Source organism: Anomalospiza imberbis, chromosome 3 (assembly GCF_031753505.1).
Source record: "Anomalospiza imberbis isolate Cuckoo-Finch-1a 21T00152 chromosome 3, ASM3175350v1, whole genome shotgun sequence".
Taxonomy (NCBI): domain Eukaryota; kingdom Metazoa; phylum Chordata; class Aves; order Passeriformes; family Viduidae; genus Anomalospiza; species Anomalospiza imberbis.
Window position 1 is genome coordinate 45,181,127 of NC_089683.1, and position 26,482 is coordinate 45,207,608.

General features: G+C 39.7%; 1 protein-coding gene across 1 annotated transcript in view; it reads right to left on the reverse strand.

The window, feature by feature from the left end:
* The window catches only part of SEC63 (SEC63 homolog, protein translocation regulator), a 56,682-nt gene extending 34,446 nt beyond the window's left edge, over window positions 1-22,236 (reverse strand). The window contains exons 1-4 of the mRNA XM_068184198.1: window positions 22,037-22,236; window positions 5,011-5,110; window positions 4,101-4,215; window positions 470-582 (exon numbers count right to left, since the gene is read on the reverse strand). Of these exons, the coding sequence (XP_068040299.1) occupies window positions 470-582; window positions 4,101-4,215; window positions 5,011-5,110; window positions 22,037-22,160 (452 nt within the window). The 5' untranslated portion in view covers window positions 22,161-22,236. The remainder of the gene's footprint in view (window positions 1-469; window positions 583-4,100; window positions 4,216-5,010; window positions 5,111-22,036) is intronic.
* Window positions 22,237-26,482: the final 4,246 nt, after the last annotated feature.

Below are 26,482 nucleotides of genomic sequence, written 5' to 3' on the forward strand. Positions count from 1 at the left end.
GAGAAAACAGATCCAGAATGAAAACATCCTTTTCACTGGATAGAACAGTTAAAGCACGGTCTTTTACTCTTTGGCTTTACCATCACGTGAAATGAACAGTAAATATATTTTCTAAGCATCACTTCAAAACTGCTGTAACAGAGTCAGTTGGTTAAAAACCACACCACCCATTTTGTTCTTTGTCATCTTTAAGATTTAATATGTGTTATACTGGAAACACTTTTCCTAGCTGACATGCAAGTTAACACAAAGAACTAACACCTTAGAGTATTCTGACAGGTACAAAACAAATTATCCTTCCTAACTTGTACAAAGCAAATACACATTGCAGGAAGACATATTTTGACTTTCGTTACATATCTGAACACGTTTCTTCCTGCCTGCTTAGGCCATCCTTGCTATTACTGTAAAGGCTGTTCTCCCCATAATATTATGATTCCCTTTTTTCATAGGCAAAAAAGAAACTTACGCTGCATAGGCCTTAGCAATCCTCATGAACATAACTTCATCTCCTCCTTTATCTGGATGGTATTTTAGGGATAGTGCACGGTACTGTTTCTTTATTTCCGATATACTTGCTCCCTTCAAAAGGAAAAGTTTGCATTTACTATTAAATACCTTACATAAAATTCATTCTCATATATAATCCTAATACACATTGTGTAGTATTTTTCTGAACCATTCACTGAAGAATTATAACATAGGATCATGAAACTATATTTCATTAAAACATTATTATTTTTCTGATAACATTCTTACAACCATTATGTTTTTAAATGAAGACAGAAATTCAGAGTCTAACTAAAAGACACTCATATGACTGAATACTGGGCTTTATCTGGATTATTTTGCTTATCTATCCATAGGAACAAAAAAAAAAAAAAAAAAGGAAGGATTTCTTATCTGTTTGGTGAAACTTAAACATATTCATGAATACTAGGAATTCTCACTTGCAATATTCTTCTATTTAACCATACTTCATAGATCAAGTATGATGGTCCACTTGCAGTTTGTATGCAGAAGTAAATCTGTCAGTCACCAGGAACAGCAGATTTCCCTGCCACTTAAAAACGTCTTTGACTAGAATCATCCTACCAATAAATTATTTCAAACTTCTTGAACAAAGGGAATACATTACCTATACCTGAGAAAGATTGATTTTTATTCTACTCCAGCATGTTGTTAAATGCCACCAACACAATTCCCTGTGCATTAACTTCCAGCTTGGACTGTGAACTTCACTATTCAAGAAAACCAACAAAACTTTATAGTAAGTTCAGCTAAAGTTTTTTCTATATGTTATCTGCTAAGTTTCACACAACAATTACCACAAGACTTTTCAATGTTTGTACCAGAGAAGCCTAGCATGCTGACTTTAACTGCATAATAAAAATAATTTAGTTATAGATGATGGTACTCTTTCAATAAATTTAAACCAGAAATTAAACTACCCTGAGACTTCACTTGCTGTTACCTTATCTTACTTTATACAGTATGTCATATTCCAAAACTGATTTCCAACAGCATGCCTCATTTAATGCACAGGATGGATTTACTCCATTATAAATTAGATTTCAACTAAAAGCAGGTGTTTCAAGACTAGATGAAGAATGTCAGACAGGGAGCAAAAACTAGAAAGTAGGGGGAAAAGAACAAAGGGAAGGGAAAAAAACCCCAAGCTGTTCGAATAGAGATGTGTTTTCATGGCTGACATGAATGCTGCCTGTAAAAAAACAAAACTAATTTTTTCTCTCTGACACAGAGGGTGCACCCAATCCCAGACAAGTTGACAAGTTTTCCATCTACATTAATTTCTTACTCCTCATTTTCCAAAGTTAGGCTACAGAGGTTAGGCCTGACTTACAGAAATGCTTAGTAGCCTTGGACAGCTGGTGTCAGTCTCCTTGGAACACAGAGCATGCCTGTATATAACCACTTCTGAGATTCATCTTTATGCCTTGGATCCCATCTTTAAAACTGCAGTACAGATACTTATTAAATAAATCATTAATAATTGAGCACCTTATACGTTAGTGAATTCCAGTGCTATGCTTCATAAAGAGCTATTCTGTGTTCAAAACACAGTGCTGATATTGCATATAAAATCTGGTGTAAGTCCATTATCTGGACTTTGTTGGTGCTGTGATTCCTATCTGGAGAAGAAAAGCCTCTTGTTATAAATTGATGTGCTAATATAAAATACAAAAATTATCTTGACTAGAGTGTGAATGCAAAGAAGAAGTGAATTACTGTGCATCAAAACTTTGAAGTGCTTGCATCTGCAACCATTTTATTTTTTTTAAGTGGGGGGGGGTGTTGCTGGTGTTTTAGGGTTTTTTTTTAACAACAATAACAGTTCCATTATCTAACTACACTTCAGTATCTGTATCACTTCATCAGCAGGACTGGCTACAACTCTCAAGGTTCCACTTGAATGGAAACAGAAGAAATCTGTTGATTCTTCACATAGTCCAAACTGAAAATCTTTCAAGAGATTTAACCGAAGTTGCCTGATAGCGAGAAACGCACTCAGATTTTGAGCCCTACTTCAACTATCTATCTTCACAACCATCTTTTTTATCTTCACATCCTCCTTTTAAAATCTCTGGCTTTCATCCAGCTTGTCCTTATAACAAACATGCTCCATCCCTCAGTTCTTGAGGCATTCCAGAACTGGTTTCTTTGCCTGGGTAAGTTGCACATGCCTTGAGCACGTGTACAAGTTTTCATCAATAAACACAAAGCTATAATTCACTACATGCATTCCTTTCTTTCTCCTCTGGGTTGCTACTTGTAGAAATTTCCCAAAGATAACAAAGGAAAATACTCTGCTGACCTAATCCCTAGCCTGATTTGTTTAATCAAGGTTAACCCAGTTATATGAACATTAAAACTGCATGGGTCCAATAGATACCATTTAACAGTAAAAACTTGTATTGCTCCTTCCTGTGCATCAGTGAGAGAACTCAAGTCAGCAATCAGCGAGTCACAGAGGAGCTGAGCAGCAGCTGAATTGCAGTAACTTGGCTCCAGACATGACAGGCAGGTGTTCTACCTGTCTAGCTAGAAACAGGCTAGAGACTTCTCACCTTTGCTGACAAGTCAACATCATTTAAAGGCAAGAGATGTGTTTGCTAAAGTTCACATACGTATTATGCTCTCTCACACTAACAACATACATCACATTTAATCAAAACAGGTACATTCAAAGCTCATTCATGTTCTTGTGCTGAGCTGGATCCACAGTGTATTTCTTCAGACTTGAGAGTGAAACATGCCTCAGACTCCAGAACTGGAAAGATGACTCTACTGTTATTCAAAAGAGGAGCCTTGGATCCAGAAATAATTAACATAAGCAGACAATCTGCTTGAGGTATTGTGGTTAAGATGAAGAGTTTAAAAGAAGTTGAGAAAGTCTATCCTTGGCATATGTAATTTTTTTCATCCATTTTTAATCAGTCCTTCAGTATAAACAAAGCACTGCACCTATTTTCTAGATAGGCACTATACCTTTTTTTTTAATCCCAGTTTAATAAAGCTATTGGCTGGGATCACTGTTTAGAATTTGTTGTTTGCATTCACAGATATTCACAAGATTCAAGCTAGCCTGCATTATGTCAAAATGTGCATCACCAACACTATTCAGTGAAACCTCTCATTTACAAATACTGCTCTGTACAGAAACGGTAAATCAAATGAATTCACATTCTTGTTTATACAGTTTCTTCAGCATTCCTAGAAGTTCCTATTGAGAAGATTTACACAGGACATACAAAATAGATTTTTTTTGTTGTTTTCCTGTACACAGAGAAGAAAACAACATCAGAATAGGATTTTAAAACACCCACATCACTACATTACTAGAATTTTGAAGGAGCTAGATATAGAAGTTAAAAATTGGTACAGACACAGGCAAAAAACACATAAACAACTGACTTTATAACATGCAGCAATAATTTTTACGTCAAAAAAAAAACCCAAAAACACTACACAGATTCACTAAACTTACTTGGTTTGAAAAACCAAGTCTAAGATTAGAAATCTACACACAGAATATACAGTTACAGTAGTACAGGCTAGTGAAAGATGTTATTACTTACAGGATCCAAATGTAGCACTTCATAAGGGTTGTATTCTTGATACTCTCTGTCTGTTTTGGAAACTTTGTATGCAAGGAACAAAAATAATGCCCAGCCAGCAAGGAGGACTATTTTCCTGTTTGTAAGAAAAATAATTTTTAAAATACACAAATACACTAGCTCAAGCACCATTCTAATAACATTAAAAGCCATCTCATATCACTCTTCAAGAAACAGTATTAAAAGAGCAAGAAACACTAAAGCAGGTATTAGTATTTCAGTTTTAATACCACTTTTTCTCCTAGTTTTTAACAATGACAATCCACTACTACCAAGTCTCCATTTTTAACTGTCTCTCCTCAGCAGATATACATTATTATTTCCTATTTTTAAAGGATGGTTTTAACTAGATCCTAGACAACGTGTTAAAAAAAAAAAAAAAAAAAAACAACACAAAAAGCTGACACAGATGCATAACAGACAGCAAAATATTTTGAGGGTGGGAGTAACAAGGAACTGATAAAGCATTCACCTTCAAACATACAAAGTTATTATTCTTTTATATTTGACTATGTTTCAGTATATGTTCATATACTAAATATTTAAATCAAAAGATTGCACTAGCACTACCAATTTCAGTGAGGGAGAATTAGTTTTTTCAACAAATAAATGCATTGTTTACTTTTTCTACAGCTGAGGCTCACTGGTCTCATTCCTCAGGTATTTTATATAGGACAAACAGCATGCATCTTGATTTCAAGCCCTACTAGACAATAATGATTACCTATTAATTATTCAAATATTGCAGATTGCAAATATCTTAGTGATGCAAAAGTCACTAATTCCTGCTTTGATTACAAACTGATGTATTTCTATATTAAAAAAATAAGAATTGCTTTAATGGAAAGCCATGCAAATGAAACGTACGTACTTCACTGTAGGAATTATGTTCTGCTGTGGTTTTAGCAGTCGCAAGCGGTACCACAAACACCTTCCATATACGTTCCTTATATTCTTTAATCGAATTTGTTCTATAAAAATAGAGAGATTGTGATTAACCAAGCTGACAAAACACAGAACAACAAACACACTCATCTCACCCGAGCAGGCAGTACAAGGTCAGCTGGAGGACTAACATAAGATTCAGCATTACCAGAGGAAAGAATGCTTTCTATCCATTTAAGTGATGCTGTACATGCATAAACATAAGTTGGTCAAATTACTCTCTCTACCTAAAAAGAATCCATTCTATTTCCTATATGCCACATAGTAACCATCACATGTGAACCCAGCCTTTGCCTAACATGCACCTGCAAACTTTGCTTCTGACACTCAACTCCAAAAGTTTCCCGTTTCAGTATGTCAGCCATCGCATGCAGGAAAAACAAACAGAATGCAACCCACAGGCAAACTGGTGTTTGTATACAACTAAAGAGTACAGCAGGAGCAACAGCTCCTTCCTCAATTCAAAATATGATGCATTTTCTTCCTCTTTGTGACATCTGCTTTTATAAGCTGCCTTCATTTATGTTTTTCTCCTGAAGGGTAAAAGGAAGGAAGATTAAGATAAAAAGTGACTTGTAAGCCATGCAGCTCAGCAATAGATGCCTTCAGCAAGGGAGTTTTCACATTAACAACAGTCAAGATTTCTTCCCATGGCCCTTTTAGGACAGGATGGGGCTGGAAGGAAATTGTACTTACACTGTCAAACTCACCATGATGAGGCATGGAAGCTCTGTTAAGAGAGTTTTAATTGTATTGCAGAGCTGATCAGGACTAACTTAGTCTTGGTCAAGGAATTCTTTTATACTATGAAAAGTACAGTGGAAAGCAAATAGCTGGTACAGAAATTTTATGTTATAATTAAACTCCTCTTTAAGTAACTTGTCCATAAACTATGCAGTCTGACCAGTAACACTTCTGAAGTTAGGATGTCACTGTCATTAACTTACTTGCAAAAGAGTAACATCACTCGGCCCTTTTCAGACTAAAGGAAAAAGAATCAAGACAAAACAAAATTTATCCTGTGTCAATACACTTAGATATTGCTGGTAAACAAAATTTAAAAGACAATCATGAATTATATAAACACAGGAATTGTACTAACAACTTTGATCCAAAGCACGTATCAGTCATATCCTCCTAAGTCTTAAATCTCAACTTAGCACTTTTGACCAGGTGATGCCCGCACAGAATCACAGGATGATTTAGGTTGGAAGGGACCTTAAATATCCTCCAGTTCCAACCACCCAGCTATGGGCAGGGATGCCACACACTAGACCAGGTTGCTCAGAGCCCCACCCAGCCTGGCACTGAACTCAATTAAAATAGCAGTTATGATACACGAAGACATTTTTATCTGGCTGATTTCTAAAAGGTAATAGTGGAAGACAGTGACAACCTCTGTTTAGTTATTCTAAGGTGTTGGAAGGTGGGATATGGTGTTGATCTACTCAAATTTCTAAGCAAGCACACAATTCAGATGAAACATGTAGAATACAATTAGCAATCACCAAACCCTTTGAGGCCAGAGAAACATGACCATTCGCTCCACATCAACCATGAGTTCAGATTTAAGGCAGATTAGATGTGAGCACTGGATGGTATTTCAAACTCTGGCTGATTTAGCAGAAATAGAGTGGGGACACATATGACATGTGGCCACCCATGAGCTAGTAAAGCAGACAACTATTAAAGCTTGCACAGACAAGGTACCAGTACCAGAAAAAAAGCCTATCAGCTTACTCTGAACTACCTAGTTCTATAGAGTATAGCTTACCCAAAACTGGATATGACATTAAACATTTTGATGCAATTCCTGTGAACATTATATTGGTAGTACCATCACCCCCAAAGACAGATAGGGACAACCAAGGATAATTCAATCCCCTGCATCTCATTCAACTCTTGCCATGCTTCAAAATAAGCTTCCATATGTCTGTTCTGTGCAACAGATAAACCACACAAGTATTTTGCAGCTCTCCTGATCAGCAAAGATTGTTCACATACCTAAAACACAAAACTTACTAAACAAAAAAGAATATGACTAAAACTTGGTTAAGCAAGCCCCCGCTTAGTTTTACTTATGTAAGGCTTGAGAAAGCACTGTGAAGGAAAAATTCAGCAGACAATGAAAACACTGAAAATGCAACACTCACTCCCTACCGGTAGAATATAAATTAATTTGGCATTTTGTCTTTGCTTTTTTATTTTAAGACAACAATTCTAGGAGATCTCTCTTGGTTCAAAACTGGATTCACTTCAACCAGAAGCTAACTGTTACTTAAAATTAAACTACAAACTTAAAGCAAACTAAAGAGACAGAACTAAACAAAGAATTGGCATTTCAAAAAAAAAAAAAAAAACAGAATCAAACTTGATGCCATTAAAGACTACACTGACAATGAGGTCATGAGGATGGAAAAGCTTTGCAACAGAAAGAGGGAAGAAAGTGTTCCAAAGGTTTTAAATGGTCACTGCACAGCTGTGAGCCATACTGTGATGCTTTTATGAAAAAGTTACTGAATATACTTGAATAAATCAGGCATCAGAAGACTCACAGAAGACACATGTGCTTAAGCCTAAATCACTTATTTAAAATACTGTCATCAATTCAGCTGTTTGGTGCTGAAGCAAGATGAAACCAACTGTTCATCAGTTCAACCACATCGACCCACATGAGCACCTGAGCCTCTTAGTGCTTTTGCTAGGATTTTGATTTTTAACAAGCTGCTGTGCCTTGACTTCAAAGACCTATGCCACAATGCCCCACTTCTCAAACCTGCCAACTGTCCAGCCCTCTAATGACCAGATGACACTCTCTTTTCCCTGCTCTGCATCCTCCCTGCAAGAATTGCCAGTACCTTCTACCTCACCATGCCAAAAACCTTCCAAAAATGCCTTAGAGGAGATAAGCTGAAGAGCTGGCAAAAAGTCAAATAAAAATTGACCACTAAATGTGGTTTACAATAATCACTGAATTGAGGTCTTGGAACAGCTTTCCAGTAACAGCTGCAGAAGACAAGTTTTGTGATCAGTCTAACAATAGCATCAAAAAAAAAAAAAACCACCAAAAAAAAAAAAAAACACACCAGCAACCTGTGCCATGCAGTGTGAGCAAAAATTAAGCTTTTTGAATACTTGGTAAATGGAGTCCTGGAACTGCTATGCTGCACAAGGGGGACCTCTTCACCCAAGCATCAAATTAAGGCGCAATGCTATGTAGCCACTGCATTTTTTACACATGCATCTGAACAACTCTGGATCAAATATAATTACAGCTGATTAAACAATATCAAAGCAAAAGCAAAAGCATCTTATTAATGTTCTCTCTGAACTTAGGATGGCAATGGTCTCATTTGACTAACAATCCCAAAAGGAAACAGGGCACTAAAAAGATGAATTATTATTTACAGTTATCTGTTCAGAACATACAAAATCAAATCCTACCCAAATTGAAGCTGAAGTCCAGACTACTCAAATTATTTAAATTATTTGGAGCTATCCTGAGGCACTTCCTGTGTCATATGTCATCATTAACACATGTTAATTTGTGGAATTCAAAAACAGGCACCTACTTGGGAAAAAGAAGGAGCAATACAGACAGCATAACTCCCAGTTTAGGCAGAAAGCCACTGGCAAAATACCATACTAAGAAAGCTATATTCCTACTGTATCCAGGAAAAGCAGGCTTCCTGTTTATTTACAGACAAAGCCTGCAATTTCACTAGAGAAAATACTTCTCATATTGGGAAGACAATGGTTGCAGGAAAAGGAAAAAAGAAAAAGAGAAGGGAAAAAAGGAGAGAGGAAAGGGAAAGGGAAACTTTTAAAGAAAATTACAGAATGAAGAAAATTTTAAAAAACAATAGGAAAGACAAACAAAAAAAAGGCTTGCAAAGGCCAGAATACCAGATAATTCTGGTGCTTAACAAAAGCAGCAACTTATTACTAATGAGCAAGTTGTGGATAAATCAATTTTTTTTTTGCTTTGCCTCTGTCTGACTAAAGGAGCTTCCTTTTTACACAAGTGAATTTACCATGCCACAGAACTGACACACTGCCCTGCAATATCCTGCAGACCCTGATCACACTGGAGTGAACACCTTACACAAGGTGTAAGGTAAAGCTTTGCAGTGAAATATGAATTGTACTTTCTCTGGAATCCATATTCTGTCAGGGAAAGCGGTTCAGAGTTTTAAAAGCAGACAAGTAGAGTTCTGCTGTTTCTTCTCAGTCCAGATTATGGCTTTTCATTACTGTGTAAGAGCACTTCAGACAACATCCTTTGATATGGGATTACAGGGAGACAAGTGTGTGGGGGGTGGGAGGAAATGCTTTTCCTCCAGTCAAAACCACTTCTCATTCGATGGGCAAAATCCTTCACAATAGTGAATCTCTCCTACGGTTTTAGGAATAGGTATTAAAGAGCCTTGGAAAGCAAAGACATAATGCACCCGTGGGCTTTTGAGTTAATCTCACTAACACTAACATCAAGATGCTGTTAAAGCACCCCCTCACAAGAGAATGTAGACTGCCACTTTATTTCTGTAAATAATCTGGGGAAGCATCCCATGCTTGCTTTCTTTTCCTCCACATTGTTCTCGATGCATCCAAAGTTCCTGAGATTCACAAGTAGATTTTCCCCAATACAAATCTTACTCACAATGGTTCTCACAAGTGCATATCATAGTAACTTTAAAAATGTATGTGAATATCCAGCCAAAACTACATCTTAACATAGTTTTCAAGTTCAAGAAATATAACTAGTACTGATACAAAAGAAAACCTGAGTGCCATCTCTTTTGTGACTTTGTCAGAGGCCTTACAGAAGTTTAGGTAGATGACACAGGTTGGTCTTCCCTTGATGACTGTTGCAGTCACTTCTATTGTATTCCGGGCATCAAAACAGGTACTAGTAGAGAGTGTTTAAGTAAACACTCTATTTCTCTTAACCAGAACTTGATCTTGACATCTCTTGATCAGAACTTCTACAAACCTCTTGAATATCCAATTCTTTAAGCCAGAGGCACCTGCTTCTTCTGCATGAGTAACACAGGCCCCACAGTTCTTGGGTAAAACAGAACAACCTAATGGGCTGGAAAGGGTGGAAAAGAAAGGGTGATCAGGAGATCACCTAATCCAACCCTGCTGCTAAGAGGAGAGTCAAAAAAGCAGCTGCTCAAGGTCTGGCTGTAGGCCTTTGGTGTGACTTCAAAGACAGAGCTCACTGTGCCTCTGAACAACCTATTCTACAGTTTGACCATCCTCATGGGGCAAAAATTTCTCATATCCATCTCAACCTTTGTTCTGATTTAGCAGTCACACAATGGGCGACGACACAGGACACACAGACACAGAAGAAAGCTAATTACAGGTTGGATTTCCAATTTTCAGAGATTACATTCAACCTGTGTTTACAATTCAGCCATGTCTGGCTTAAGTTTGGTTTTGTAGTTCACCCATCTTTACATACTTGTCTCCAAAGAAATAGGAGGATACACCCAATCCTCAGGAATGCTTGACAAATGATCCCTACCTAGACCTAATGTTTTTGTTTCAGGTTCTGGAGGTTCCAAAAAGTGCTTAAAAAAAAGAAAAAAGGGGGAGATTATTTTTCATCCTTCTGAGAAAAAAGAGATGATTGCACATTTATTGTTATTGAACACAGGCAATTCTAGGAGAGAGAAGGGAAAGAGGTACAGCTGCAATTATACTGAGAAGTTTTAATCTCCAGAATCTTGTTTCGGCTGCAACAAACAAAGGTCAGTTTTAGGAAAAAAAACCACAAGTAAGACTACTGGCATCAGTATTTACATCTAAAGCGTATAAAAGTTTCAAAGTATCAGTCAAATTTTACGACAGCCAAAAGCTAGCAAAAAGCTAATATCCAGTATATATGGAAGCCACCAGTTTTCCATTATTCTACCTCAAACTGCAGGAAAGGACAGAAATATGTCCCAGCCTCCTGTGTTCTTTCTACCTTCAGGCTGCTAGGAAAAGCAAAATCACATAGTCCAGAATACAGTTCCAGTGGACTCTGTCAGAAAAAGAAATAGGAGGTGCACATGAAATATTCTGCCCACCAGCTGCAGACAATTCATCCAAAGGAGAATGGTTTTGAAAGAAAATTACTTCTTTCAGTAAGGAACACAGAGCGACACAGTTCTGCAGCCCTAGGAAATGCCAAGATCACTTTAAAGCCAGACTTTCACTGCAAGTGAAAGAACTCATTTGTAGTGTGTCATCCTCTCCACACCTGAATGGAAAACCTGTACCCGTGGAAAGCATCAAGAGGTGCAAGTAATACACACAGCATGCAAGTCTTGAGTAAAGGTCACAGCGCAGGGGTACCATGGCTCTAAGCACTGTATCTGTTCTGTCAAAACTGAGGGCAACAGGCTCAGTCGAATCACCTGAGAGCTCCCAGGTTTCCTGGATTTTACTCAGAGTTCTACAGTTTTAATCCTCTAAACTGTACACTAAAGTAGGCTCCTATTTACTTTCAAAAGTTACATATATATGCAAAATCTGAACTCCTGGGCTTGTTTCTACTTCAATAGTAACAGAAATCAAATAATTGTATGAACAACTTACTTACTGAGGTCTTGAACTGACCTGTAAAAATTTCTCTGTAAAAATTTATTTTCTTAAGCACTTAACCATTCCTTAGATAACAGATGAAGTAGGAAAAGGCTACCCTACTGTTTCACTAGGCTATCTATGCTTAACTATGTTGACATTTTCCTTGATAATTATTACAGAAAAAAAGACTCCACATGGCTATAGTATGTTACCTGAGAATAATTTTAAAAGTCACAGGATGATGAAAAAAACCCACACACTTACTTTCAAAAAAGACAATGACAAACACTTTAAACTATGTTATAAAAGCAGTAGCCCATCTTTGCAAGCAACTAAGAGACAGGACTGAAACTCACAGCAAACTTACAAAGTCAGCAACTCCTCTTAAGTACTGAGCAATTTCAACTTTATTATAATAGGATTGACTCCTACTGTAAAATCCCAAATTAAGAGGCATGAAGCATATTAAATTGATTTTAAAGTGTTCTAAAACACTGTTGCTTAAATGCAAAAGTCTTCAAATAAGCACTAGTGTTCCCACTGGATTACTTTAAAAAAAATTAATTTAAAATGGAAAGCATGTTTCAGGACTTTGAATGGACCATAGCAGTCAAGAATTAAACCATCTGATAGACCCTTTCTAACTTTAATGTCTATCATTATAAGAATTGTCCTCATTACCCTCATTATTTATCTATAAAGAGGTCATGTCCAGGTCAGCCTCTTAACTAAAACATTTACAGCTGAATAATCTCACCCTAGTTGTTTTCAAAGACATTTTTCTCTCTAGTAAATATTCATAGAAATAAGCCCAAAAAATCATGTGTTTTGAGTAACATTTTAAGTATTAAAACCCCAAGCAGTTCATTAACTACAAAGAGACCTGCGAAATACTTACCAGCAAAGCTGCTTTTTTCCAGAGCATGTTTTGCAGCAGCTAGATAAAACCCAAAAGGAACAAAAAGTAACCTAACTTTCCATTCCCACAATTCCACACGTTTGCTGACCAAAAGATAGCATTTGTTACTAACAGCTTTAAACAACAGCAACATAAGATGATTCAATATCCTGAAAGTTAACTTCTTTTCAGAGTTTACTTACAGTCAGCTGGGCACAGTTCTACATTACACTATTTCTAATCAAGCCATTCCCAAACATTGCCCCTCCTATTAGTGCACTGTCTCATTTGCACTGACAAAACAGTCAGTGGAACTAACTATAATAACATTTAGGCTCTATCACCTAAATTATAAAATTTATAGCAGGGCTGGACCTACAGCTGCATTGCAAAACTTGAACAGAATCTGAGAGAAATCAGAAAACTGGACATTTTACTGTGGAACAACACCCTCATGAGTCAAGGTTAACAATTTTAGATGAAGCCAACAACAATGCTGGGCTCCAAGATTACACACTCTTAACTATTAGCTGAATTTTATCAGTTTGGTGTGGGGAGGAAACCAGAACACATTCAATCCAAAATAAATGTAAACAAAGTCACTTAACCTATCACCAATCATTAAAAATACTTGTAGTCAGTATTGTTCTGATGCAAACCCTGAAGAAACTCTAATAAAGGATAGAATTAGTGGACACAAGGATAAGTACTATACATCCATTTAGCATCAGCAGAGAATTTGGTAAAGTCCTCTCAAGGAAGTAAACATACAGAACTGATCCTGCTGGTACAGTGTGATTTCCAAAAGGCTTTTGAAAGGTTCTTTTTACAAGTCTTTCAGGACAACCATCTAACTATCACAAAAATAAATATGTGACTAGAAGATAGAGTGAATAGCCAATTCTCCCAACAGAAGGAAATCGCCAGGAGCTCTGCAGGAATCTGTATTGAAACTACACGACATTTCATTAATAAGTAATCTGACTAAAAGGGTGAGCAGTAAAATAAAGCTTCTGGATGATATGAACTTATTCTGGGTAACAAGGACAAGGGCATCCTGAAGAATCGTAAAGATCAAGCAAGTGCACTTCTGAATGGCACATGAAATTGAGGGTATGAAAACAAAGTCCAGTGGGGGTTATCCTAATTCTATGTATACAAGGATGAGCTCAAGGCTGATTATTACCTCTCAGATTGCAATCTTGGTGTTTTGAGAAACTGTTCTATGTAAAACTCAGCTGAATGCTTATTATTAATAAAAATCAGAGCATGTGTTAAGAGCATTCCTATGAGAAAAGGAAGGGATTATTACTCCACCACATAAGCTGGAGGTATGTCCAACCTTGAGGCTGTACATACCTCAAGTGTGATGCAGAGTCCTAGTTCCCACCTCTTAAAGAGGGGCAACCAGAAAACATTCAATTAAGGTGAACAAGGGCCATCAAATGTATAAGAAGACTTATGAGCAAAATATAATCTACAAATCTTCCAGCTAAGAGAGTAAAGTGCAAGGAGAGGCAATGGAAGGCTGTAAAAAACCTAAGTGACAGCCAGGACTGAACACTTACTTCTTCTTTCAGTAGAGCAAACAAGGATTGTTAAGCAATATCAGAAGCAGCTGCGAAACAAAGGCAATTATTTGTGGTGAGGGCAGCAGATATGGCACCCTCCCTCACATAGGATGGTACAGATGCTATAACAAAAGTTACTGTACTCAAAACCACTGGAAACAGAGAATATGCAAAGGAAGCACCATTTATGCTTGTCCTGTTATTCCTTCCTTAAGCATCCACTTCTGTAATACTACATAAAAAAACCCACTTGATCTGACCCAGTATGTCCATGCTTTTGTTTCTAAAGAAAAAAGGGTATTTGGAACTATATTGGCAAGGTAAGCCTTTGTAGAAGCCACAATGCTTACAAATATCCCAGTTTCAAACAGTTCATCCAGCCAACCATGATAAAGCAATCTTCTGAATTTAAAATGCCTGTAAGCAATTTCCTGTAAAAGAGAAATACTAGGTGAAAATCTGAAAATGCCTCTTAAATTTTTGTAATTGTATACTTATTTAAAAACTGGTGCACACTAATCTTTTTGCTCAGGAAAGAAATTAGGTACCTGTTTTGTGCTCTTGTACCTGTACCCTGCTCTTAATATTTCTAGCCAGCACAACCCTCCTCACCATGAAATAGAGATACATGTCAGGTCCTGGCTAGTAACTGAGGGAAAGGCCTATAAACCCCACAATGGGAGAAAGCAGCACCACAGGGGGCAAGGATGCAGCATCAGCCCCAGTCAAGACTTGCTCAAATTGCTGCAGATCTGAACCCTTCTTCACAAGCACGAATTTGAAACACAAATAAAAAAAAATCACAACCAACAAATCATAAAAAAAAAAAACAACCAAACTATGGAATCACTATTGATTCAATTTCCTGTCATTTACCTTGCTTCTCTCTCAAATTTCCTGCTCCTTCTCCAGAACAGTTTAGCTGCCCATGAAACCATAACTGAATCTAATTCTCTAATACATAGCCTGTATATCCTGGTAGTTTAGTGTCATCTCTGTGAGTAGCCAAGACAACCTTGCAGCAACTACTAAATGAACAAGGCGTGTAATAAAACCTTCAGTACAATGTTTTCATAAGCTTCCATAACATAGGATGAATTTTTAAAAATACTGAAGATAATAATAAAAATAATAAAGAAACTACTTTACTTTTATGTACACTTAATGAAAGATAAAGTTCTTGTAATGGCTTGATCTTTGACTTGCCACAAAATAGCTTTTCAGCATTTTGTATTCTGGACAGTCTTGAAGCTACTCAACTAATCTCTAATACAGTGCTATTAATTTTATTTTACTGCTAGGAAGCTATAGTGGTTATAGTAAGACTACAATACTTTTTGAAAATTCCATGTAAAGACTAGCATTTTTTTCCAAATAACAGAGTAATTTGGATAACTCTGTGCAAATGCTTTGTTTTGAAAAATATTTTTAGAGGTAATTTAGACATTACTAGTGGAATCTCATGATGTTTGCCCCTTCTTCAAAAGTTTCTCTAAAAAACCCTACTGTTTAAAACCAGCAAAATAGTGGAAAAAAATTAACAAAACAAATTTAAGTATCACCATTACATTATATTCTGCCTTTAAACAGTCACCTAAGAAACTGTATTTTTTGGAACTTGAAATGGTTACATCAACCATAGTATACTCAATCTCTCAAAAAGCTCAATTTCTAGGTAATAACAGTCCTTAGATGCATAACTGAGTTTCACTGACTCTCCACCCACTTCCTGACACAATGATGAAAGGTTATATTAACAGGAAAGGATAAGCACACACATATGGGCAAAAAATGTTTATATTCACAGATACCAAGTTTTCACACACATGCTTACCCACCACATTAGCAATGAGCATGGCATACTGTGGTTTTATCCTGTCCTTTACCAGCATCCTGTACTTTATCCTGCATAACCAAATACCAAAATGCTGTGAAATACTTTGGAGTAAGGTTAATGAGATTTCAGTGAGCTGTGGGCAAGGACAGGCATCACAGTTAACCCACTCCAACCAGTCTTATCTCACACCAGAGGATTAGGAGCATCACAGAAGATTTTTACCCAGAGTGGGGGCAGCAGCAATGCTGCTTCCTCTCCCTCAGTTTCTGTGAGGTACAAGTGCTCATTACTCCCTAACAGATAAAACTGAAAAAGTGCTGCCTGCAGTCTCTACACTGGCTTGAGTCACATCCAGGTTGTGCACTCACTGTCCTCAGACAAATAAACTTCACAGCCTCAGTTCCCCTACCTGCATCTTAAAGCAGGGGATTAATATGAGAATCTTAAGTCAGCCTCAACATACACAGATGAAAAACACAACAAAAAAAGTACAGAGAAACCTTCATTATTGACACTACTACACTGAAATATCCAGTATAGTGGGCAGATATACAGAGAAGTATGGTTCCTAAGACAGCAAACCTTTACAGAACAACTTTTTCGGGACTTCTGATCAAGGCTTTGAATGTGAGCGTGAACTACTACCTACAGAAGTATACAAAAAGCCCTACTGCTTCAAAGTAGCAGTAAAGTAAAAAATAAACAAAATAATATCAAGTATCAACATGGTATTACATTCTCCCTTTTAACAGTCACCAAGTAAGCAGTCATTTTTAAATATTTTTGTTTATTTGTCCAGCCTCAATTTAAAAAAGGCTGCAATAGTTTTAGGGTTCTCTAACTGCCTATGCTACTTCCTACAGGCATGGCAACTTCAAGGATTAGCAGGAAATTGCCTTCTTTAACCAGATATTTTAAAGTTTTTCTTTGCATTAGCCCAGTGTTCTTCAAGAAAGCTTTAGCTATATCTTACACAGAAACATTTGAGAGGGGAGGGTGCAAAGGAAAAGTGTTAGTACAGCCAGACTGGGGAGCAGCAACAAGAACAAAAAATACAAACAAACAAAAGCCAAACAAATTAAAAAAAAAACGCCACAGATTTTGTATGGATTTTTATTATAATGAAAGTTAATTAAATAGCTTTTATCTATTTCATATCAATACTTTTTTCTAGATACAAAATGCAGCCATTCATCTGGTTTTCTTCCCTTCCCTACAGAAGGTTTTTATGCTCTTAAACTTCAAGAAGGAAGATCTACAGTCCAAACAGAATAGTTCCTACAGCCTCTTTTCTCTCAGAGAAGAGACTGCTAACTTCTATTAGCATTATTTTTGCATTCACAGCTGTTATTCTTTGGGGTTTTTGAAATGTTTTCAACATCTTGTTTTGTTCAACTTACTGTAAAAAAAACTCAGGACAGATACTTCTATTCTTTCCAACAGCTTTGTAACAAATTATGAATACCCAATGCCCTAAAACAGGATAATTTATTTAATGTAGACCTAAATAAACTAAAAAAAGATGAAATAGCAAGCTTCCATACTACAAAGCACATCACAATCTATGACCATCTGTTTCAGCACAGCTTTATAATTGTGTGCCTCAATCCAGCAGCACAGGTATAAGTCAAAAAGTACACAAAGTTCAGCAAACACATCAGCATTGTGCAACAACTGCCATATTATCCAACTAAATTAATTTACCCCTTGCTCTCCATTTCCTTTCTAGATGCTGACGTTTAATCTACACACGCTTACACTGAAACTTCAAAGCAAGTCCAACAACGGGAAGATATCTTGATGGACACTCCTCCAACCCTAAATGCAGAGGAAAAATAAAGGAAAATCTTTTTCTTCAACTCTCACGATTAATTTTTTGAAAAATAACTTGAAAATTCCCATTGCAGAAAATATCTTTTTAGTTAAGAATGAATCTGCACCAGAATAACTTTTTAGCAAACACATTTTTTGTTCCAAGAGCAGTCCTTGCAATGGTTTTACTCACAGTAATTAGGCTAAATTAATACCAGTATTTCCCCAAAACAAGGTAACCTAGAAAAAGTATGACTTTTTTTAGTAATAAAACATATATACTCACATATGTTTTAAAGAAACAAGTCAAGGACAAACAACATAGCCTGAAGCCATATTCACCATCACCAACACTGAAGGAATCAGTCTTCTTTCCCTCAGTCACATCCTGTACTATCCCAGGCACACACAAATCTTACACAGAAACGAATACACATTAAAAGACAGAAGAAAGAAAAGGAAAAAAGGGATAAAAATTAATTTTAGCTGAAATTACTTTCTTCCACTCCCATACACTGGTACTCTATTTGGCACAAGGGATGGAGAGAAATACAAGACTTAACTCTGTTAGAACACTGCTACCTCAATGCAATTATGAACCTTCAGTCCAAGACACAAAGCTGAACACTTAAGCTTCTATGAAGGCTTTATTAGCTCTGGAGTGAACACCAAGGAGGTAAAGTCATTTGGACAAATCTGGTTTACCAAGTCAATTACCTGCTTGTTTGGTTTATCAAAGCTGAGGTAATGAAATTATGGGACAGTTCACAGGGTGTCTAGCATACCAGAGCAAAATCCTCACAAATGTTAGCATCAACCCCTACCACAGGCTGCAGCAACTCTTCATAGGGACTCTTTCAGAATGCCTGGAAAAAGCAGGTTTAGACACTCAGGAAAAAAAAAAAAAGCAGCTCAAATTTTTCTCAGTACTTTAGAGACATAAGTTACATCAAGCTGTTCTTCCAGACAGTAGTATTGAAAGGCTTTCCAAAAGCTTATTATAGGAAGAACTAAAACCAAAATGTTAATGGCTTGCCAATAAACTATTTTACTACAAATCTGACATTAGGTAACAAATTTTGAGTTTCCTTGAAGTAGTAAAGCAATATAGACCCAGTCTTACTTTCCAACCTTCACTATGGCAAAAAAACCACTGAGTTTTGAGGGGGTTTATTTAGTCTATGAGCATTTACTACACAACTACAGCACAGAACAAATCCTAAAATATTACAGGCCATCAGCAATTCCCAGATGTTTGCTGTACTTCTCCCTCCACTGGCACTCTGTACTGTATCACATACCAGCAATCCATGGCAGCACATCTGTAGATGGAAGCAGCAGGCACCAGTGGTGTGATCTTCCTGCAGTGAGCATTTCACCCTTGCGAAATGCTAGCTCTAGTCTGCTCTTACAACACAACGATGTGGCTGAAGCTCCTCTTCCAACGGTTTTTACAAAAAAAGGAATCTGCTCTGTGTCTTTTGGATGCTCTGGTTTGCATTGCAAAGGGGTCTTGAAGTGAGGAGGACAAGCACCTGATTTGCCTCAAAAGCTCCCCATGATCTGGTCTTCTTCACTCCTGCTGCTGGGGCTGAAAGAGCTTGCCAGTACAACTGTACCTCACCAAGTCCACTAGGGGTGACAAGGGCTGGGTTCTCTAACACAGGTAGGGCAAAACACAGCTCCAGAACAAAATAGCTACGTGGTCCTACACACAGAGGGCAGAGGTCTTGGCAGAGCTTATTCTCTTTGGCCCAATACTCCTCAGTACCGGAAACTCCACTCTAAACTAGCATCAAAATAACATCTCATATCAACATCCAGATATTTCTACTCATCAAAGGAAGCAGGAGTTAATAGTGCAGGAAGATTTCTCTTCTGAAGACACAGGCTTTCTCTTTGCTTCTGAAATAGGTGGTTTTACTGTTTCTTTTAAACTAGCGAATTACACTGAAAACAAGAAGCAAGGTGGCTAAACAAGTAGTATTTTTCATCATCACTAGGTTTTAATTTATTCCTGAAATCTTGTTCAAATGCTGGAACATGCATGGTTGAATACATACAAAAAACTGTGAGAAAAATACTGAGAGGATTTTGCTGGAAATTACTTGCCTAAGATCCATACACTTAAACAACTTGAACATCAAAATGTTCTACTACTTAGCAGATTTACTTCATAAGAACTTACTTAGTAGATTAGCATTAGTCCCAAATTTTGATCTGCATGACACCTCAACTATTTGTTTAAACAGTGCTTGCAGAACAGAACTTGATCAAGAGACTGCAGGCATGCCATTAGTGCATACGCTAAAAACTGGACTGCATTCACATTTTAAAATCCATTAAGACAATTATAAGGCAGAAATCATGCCTCCATCTCCCTTCATTTCCACTGGTGATTTTCACTTAGTTGACTCATTTCTTTGCACCAACAGCATGACAAAATCTACCTTTTGTTTTGGAAAATATGGTTTGACACAGCTTTGCAATAATCTAGCACTGAATGCAGAACAATATGCAGCAGGTCCTTTATATACTGGACAATGCTGGCCAGACAGACAGAAATTAGTAATAAATTTATTGGCAGGCCTATTTGGAAACTGGGTGAAATCCATACAGCCATATTCCAAAGTCGGGTTTTCATTTTCTGCCATCCTGTTAGGATAGCTGACAATCAACTATGTAAGGCTGGTAAAATGCTTCAAGTTTGATAGCATTTCTTCAGCTTTTCCTGTTTCTGTCAGCCCTCTGAAACTGATGCTAACATCAGAGTGTCCTTGTTGGCCATACCATTCTGCACAGCATCTCAGGCAAGTCACAATCATTTTCCCAAGAAGCAGCTTTTAAGAACTACGGAGGAAGTAAAGCATTATTCAAGAGAAAAAGTGATTTTCTCCCCCACTGCCTCCCACCCTTCACCAGAACAAAAATAAAACAAAATTCTGAGGTTTGGAAAAAGGTTACAGAAGTATTATTTTCTCTCCGATTCCCTGAACCCAAAGATTACAAAACATCTTCAGAAACAGTAACGCCTCCCTCTTCTCCCTCTTGCAACAGACAGGATGCAGAAAGAGGAGGCAGAGAAACCTTTCCTTTTAGCAGAGAGAACTAACTCCTCAGCTGTACAACAGACAGCAAGTACCTGGAGGGCAGAGACCAATCCTCCAAAGAGGCTCTCCAAACTGGGCCCTGCCAGTGGCCACCACCACGTCTGGCAGCAACCAAGACTGTGAACAGCTGTGATTTAGCACCAAAACAACGCTTGTTCCATCTTACTCCTTACTAGAAGGTACAGGATTAAGATTTCATTGCTAGGTATTTCTTTTACATATAAAACTAAGTTAAGCAGAACCTGGCAAGCCATTTAAAGTGGCATCAAAGCCACTAAGTAACCACCAGATACTGAATTTAAAAAGATGCAAGAAACAAAAGGGATTCTTATCGGATTGCAAAGCACAAGTGTTCTTAAGAGGGCAGCAAGTTTCTGCAATGGGAACAAGTATTAAGCATCCTTGTTTTACTAAGCACTTACCACTCAGCCTTTAAACATAATTTCTATAGCCTTTTTAATCTCAGAACTGCAGTTAAAAATGTGTTCCTGTGCAGCCTGTATACCAAAACGCCTTCTCCTTCCAAGAATAGAGTGATGCAGAAAAGACAAAGTGGAAAATTACTTAGGAAATGAGATTCTGAACTAGTCAAAGAAACTTTATAACACCGTTCAGGGACACAAAGCATCGCCCCGAAGAGTGAAACAGAAATGTAGCCCTTCGGATATTTAACTGTGATTTGCAATGGGGGAGAGGGGGGAATCCCCAATTTCGCACCCGCTGTGACCTTACAGCACATAAAAGCTGAACACGGCAACTTTTCCTCTTTGTCCCCAACTCAATAGCTTGTTCTTCCCCCACGATCAAAATTTAGGTCATCCACCCTGAAACGCTCCGTGAAGACAAGGGAAAACCCAAACCCCAAACAAAGCCCCGGACCCCGGCGCAGCGATGACTCTGCAGGAGCCGCGGCGCGGAGCCGGTCGCGCTCGGGGGGCGGCGGCCCCGGGACCCTTTCGCCGGCCCAGGTACCGCTAAATGGCCGCCGGCGAGCGCAGCGCGGCGCCGCCGCCCCTCCAGGCGGCCCCGGGGGCGCGGGCAGGGCCGGACGGGCGCCCCGAGCGCGGCGGCTCCGCGGCGGGCCCGGCCCGGCCCCGCTGTGTCGCGGCGCAGAAGCCGGCCGTGCCCGGCGTTGGGCCGCTCACCGGCGTGCTGGTCCCGCGGCCACAGGTAGTAGGTGGCGGGGATGACGATGAGCCCCACGAAGCTGGTGAGGAAGTAGAAGAACGTGTTGCCGCTGTCGTCGTACTGGAACTGCTGCCCCGCCATGGCCGCGCCGGCTGCCCGTCCCCGCTGCCGCCGGCGGCCCCCGGTACCGCCGCCCCGGGATCCCGCGAGATCGCAGGCTCGCCCGCCCGCCCCTCGCCAGGCAGGGAGACGTGTCACTACTCAGCCACCATAGCCCGAGTGGCGTCACGGGCGTGCCCGCCCACAGCGCCCCCCGGCCGCCGATTGGCTCGGGCCCAGGCCCCGCCCCTCAGGAATCACTAGACCCCGGGATCTGGGGGCCAGGGGATCGCGGCGTGGGCCGGGCTGGGCCGGGCCCGCGCGGTGTTCCCTCGCTGGTGTAGTTTCCCTGCTAAAGCAGGGTTGGGTCAGAGCACGCTAGAATCACCAGAGCGCAGAATCACAGGTTTTTTAAGGCTGAAAGAAATTTCTGGATCTCGTCCAAACCTCCCTGCCAAGGAGTAGGTGACAGCACCTAAAGCAGGGCACACAGGAACCCGCCCACGCGGGTTTGGAATATCTCCAGAGAGAGAATTCACGACCTGCCCGGGCAGCCTGTTCCAGTGCTCTGCGACCGTCCCATGTAAAGTTCTTCCTCATGTTGTGGAACTTCTTGTGTCTTAGTTTGTGGCTATCCTCACCCTGTCACGGTGCACCACCAAAAAGTGTCTGGCACCATCCTCTTGACAAATGCCCTCGAGTGATTTATATGCGTTGATGAGATCCACTCTCAGTCTTCTCTTCTCCAGACTAAACAAGCCCGGCTCCCTCAGCTTCTCATAAGAGAGATGCTCGACCCCTCATCATCTCTGCTGGACCATCTTCAGTAGCTCTTTGTCTCTCTGGTACTGAGAAACCCGAAACTGGACACAGCACTCCAGATGTGGCCTCACTAGGGATGAGTAGAGAGGAAGGACCACCTCCCTCGACTTGTTGGCCACACTCTTCCCAATGCACCCCAGGGTACCACTGGCCCTCCTGGCCACAGGGCGCTGCCAGCCATGGTCAGCTTGTCATCCACCAAGAGTCCCAGGTCCTTCTCCTGAGAGCTGCTCTCTAGCACATCTGTCCCAGCCTGTACTGGCACCTGAGGTTATTCCTCCCCAGGTGCAGTATCCTCCACTTGTCCTTGTTGAACCTCATTAGGTTTCTCTCCACCTAATTCTCCAGCCTATCAAGGTCCTGAATCCATTCAGCAGGATAGGATTGCATCCATATGGTTCTTGATGCATCTCCAGTGAGGGAAACTCCATGGCCTCTCTGGGCAACCTGTTCCGGTGCTCAGTCACCCGCACGTAAAGACGTTCTGACTCACGTATGCATGGAACTTCCTGTGCTTCAGTTTCTGCCTGTTGCCTCTTGTTCTGTTCTCATCTAGAAGAGCCTGGGAACAGGAAAGTATTTCAGACATAACAGAGTTCTCAGAATCTGGAGGGTGGACCCTCAGCAAACATGTGAGAGCAACAATTTAAAATGTGTCTAATTCCAAATTTAGCTGCAGACATGATCATGCTCTGCAAAGGGATGTGACCCTAAAGGTGTGAAATCAAAAGTAAGGTACTGTGATGATCCTATTCACACCATTAATGGCAACTTACCTCTTTGAGGGAGAAAATATTCTTAACCATGCCTATTTGTGGGAATATACTCATCTCTACAGATTCACATGTACAGCCACTCATAACCAATCCTATAAAAATCTCACATCTTGAGTTCTTATAAGTTCAGGTTATAGGAAACTGTGACACAGAAATGGTGATGGCATCCCATGCACGAGAAGCATTAGGAATACCTTAGAAAGAAGTTCTGTCCCAACATTAGTGAAGACTGATGTGGGAAGTGGAGAGAAAGGTAACATAATGCCGCAACCAGTGAGTTGAGCACTAAATGTCCTGCTGCCTTGATGTGGTAATCTGTGAATGGATGAAATCTCTGGCTTTCCTTGGAAATTATTTTATGTTAATTAATTTTTTAAATAAAATATTCTATTTTTTTCATTGATACACTCTGTAATTGCCTCTGGTTAGATCCTTGTAGGTTCATAGACAAAGTTTAAGGTATTTCCTTCTATGTCTTTTGCTATATACCCTGAGTGTTGTACATTCCCTGCAGCGATGGCAGCTCTTGCAGTAGATGTTTTGGAAGATCCCTGAATGCATTAAAATTCATCTCCCTCTGGGTTTTTAGTCCTTAATGTTTTACAGCGAGGCAGTGAAAAGCTGCTGAGCATAGTAAAGAAGACATGACAGGTAAAAACCTACACATGTAATCAGACCCGTTTTGTAAGCAGAGGAAATGCTTTTCCTCCAGCTGTGTTCATTTGCTGAGTTTGCTTATTGAGGCAGATAAAGGGACAGAGCTTTCACAGACAATTATGTTCCTGCAGGTTTTGTGAAAGCAGCCTCTTAGATGAGGAAGGCTTGTGCGGGCACCATCTTGAAGGATGAGCAGTGGGTGAGCCAAGATCTTACAAGGCACTGTAAAATCCACACTGGAAGCAGCATAAGTAAGTACCCTGTAGAAAATCTCTGGTCAATGTATTCAGCAGATCACAGGAGTCAGATCAGGAGGAAAGCAGGCACTGCTTCTGTTGCAGATCATCAGATAGTTTCTTAATGCCATAGCTTCGCTACCCAGTTACAGATTTTCTGTCTGTTGTTGGCAACATCACTCCTTTGCCCCGTTGGTGTGTGAGGGGATTGGTTGCCTGTGGCATTAACTGACCTAGTAAGGGAATCATAAGGGGCTGCTTTCAGCCTTATCCTCTTTCTGCTTTCTTCCTGCCAGCCTGTTCCAGGTATTAGCCAGGAGCCACTGGAAAATTGGGCCAGAGAAAAATAATTCCTACCATCAGCTCTGATATGCAGGTTTCCTCAGCCAGAAGGAGGGATGCTCCTTAACTGAACAGCAGTAAGCAGAGACCATTCTAACCTAAACCCCTATGATTTATTTGAGTGCCATTCCTTACATACTCAATTTCCCTATAAGTGACATGATCCCTTGCTTCCCAGGAAAAAGGAAAAAGCAATATTTTTTTTTTTCACTCATGGCCTGTCTGAAAGGTCGCCCGGGTGAAAACAACCCCACCTCCTTGGCTTTGAGAAGCAATGTGGTCCACTGCAGGTGAAGATACAATTATGGGATACCTTGATTAGATAACTATTTGTAACCTAGAGGAATCTGATCCTCCTAAAATGCTCTCAAATACTTTGAGGACCTGTTATGTCAATTCACCAAAGTGCCCCTTTTTTGCAACACAGCCCCGTCATGCTACTAGCAGTTGTCATGAGCCCTTCCACAGGGCTGCACAGGTGGATTCTGCAGCCGTGGGGGCTGCCCCCGGCATCTCACAGTGCACTTCTGCCATCCACCTGGCTTTCCTGCAGCACCCTACAGTAGGTGCAAATTACTCAGTGTTGCACATGTGGTCATTTGCACAGTGGTTTCACAGTCACTGGCACCTCTCCTGCATATCCCCTGCTGGTGTTTCTGATCTCGTGGGAGATTGTCAGCTGCTGGTTGCCTCTACCACACCTTCAGGCTTTTATCAGGCTTAGTTACAAAACTGCAGCTGACTGAGTTCAATCCTTCCTTAATCCCTAATCGTATGAGCCAGGGACCCAAATTACTGGCAGAAGAAAGTGTGCTTTGACAAGGTCCCCAGATCTCTGTGGAAGAAAAGCAGTGACAAACCTGGTATGGTGCCAAAGATGACAATTGGACTGGTTTAGTGAGTAGGAATGGTGAAACTTGGAACAATGCAGCTGTAACAGATACGTACTTTCCAAACAGAACAGAAGATTCTATGACTGTAAAATGGAAATTAAAACCTAGAAGATATGTTGTACACTGTGGGAATTTGTGAACCACATGTCACGACCGTCATGATCTGTGAGGTGATGGACTGCTTTCCCACAGCTGACAGTCTGGAGAGCAGGGATCTCAGGAGGTAATGCCTGGCCGGCAGATGGTGCTGTGGAAATTATGCATAGCAGACACCATAACAGGGTTCGGCTCAAGGCTTAGGCGGAATCAGTAAGTCGAAAATAGACTCTTCTATGAAGTCCTTTTTATTAGCAGTGCTCCAGATCAGACTAGGCACCTCCGAAGATGGTGATGGGAAACAAAGAAACCCCTTGGCAGCTGTACCTTTACAATCGAGTTCACCACTCATGTGACAGCTAGGACCAATGGTAATATTGGAGTCTGGGGTCTTCTTACTTTTTGTTGATTTTCTTGCTGTTTAGTTAGTAGACAGTTCTAAGTGGGCATCTCCTTAGACAATATACAGTGGTTCTGTATCCTGTTGCACATCCTCTTAGGTTGTTTTCTTCTGGTTCTGTAGTTAGCTACTCGGCATGCTG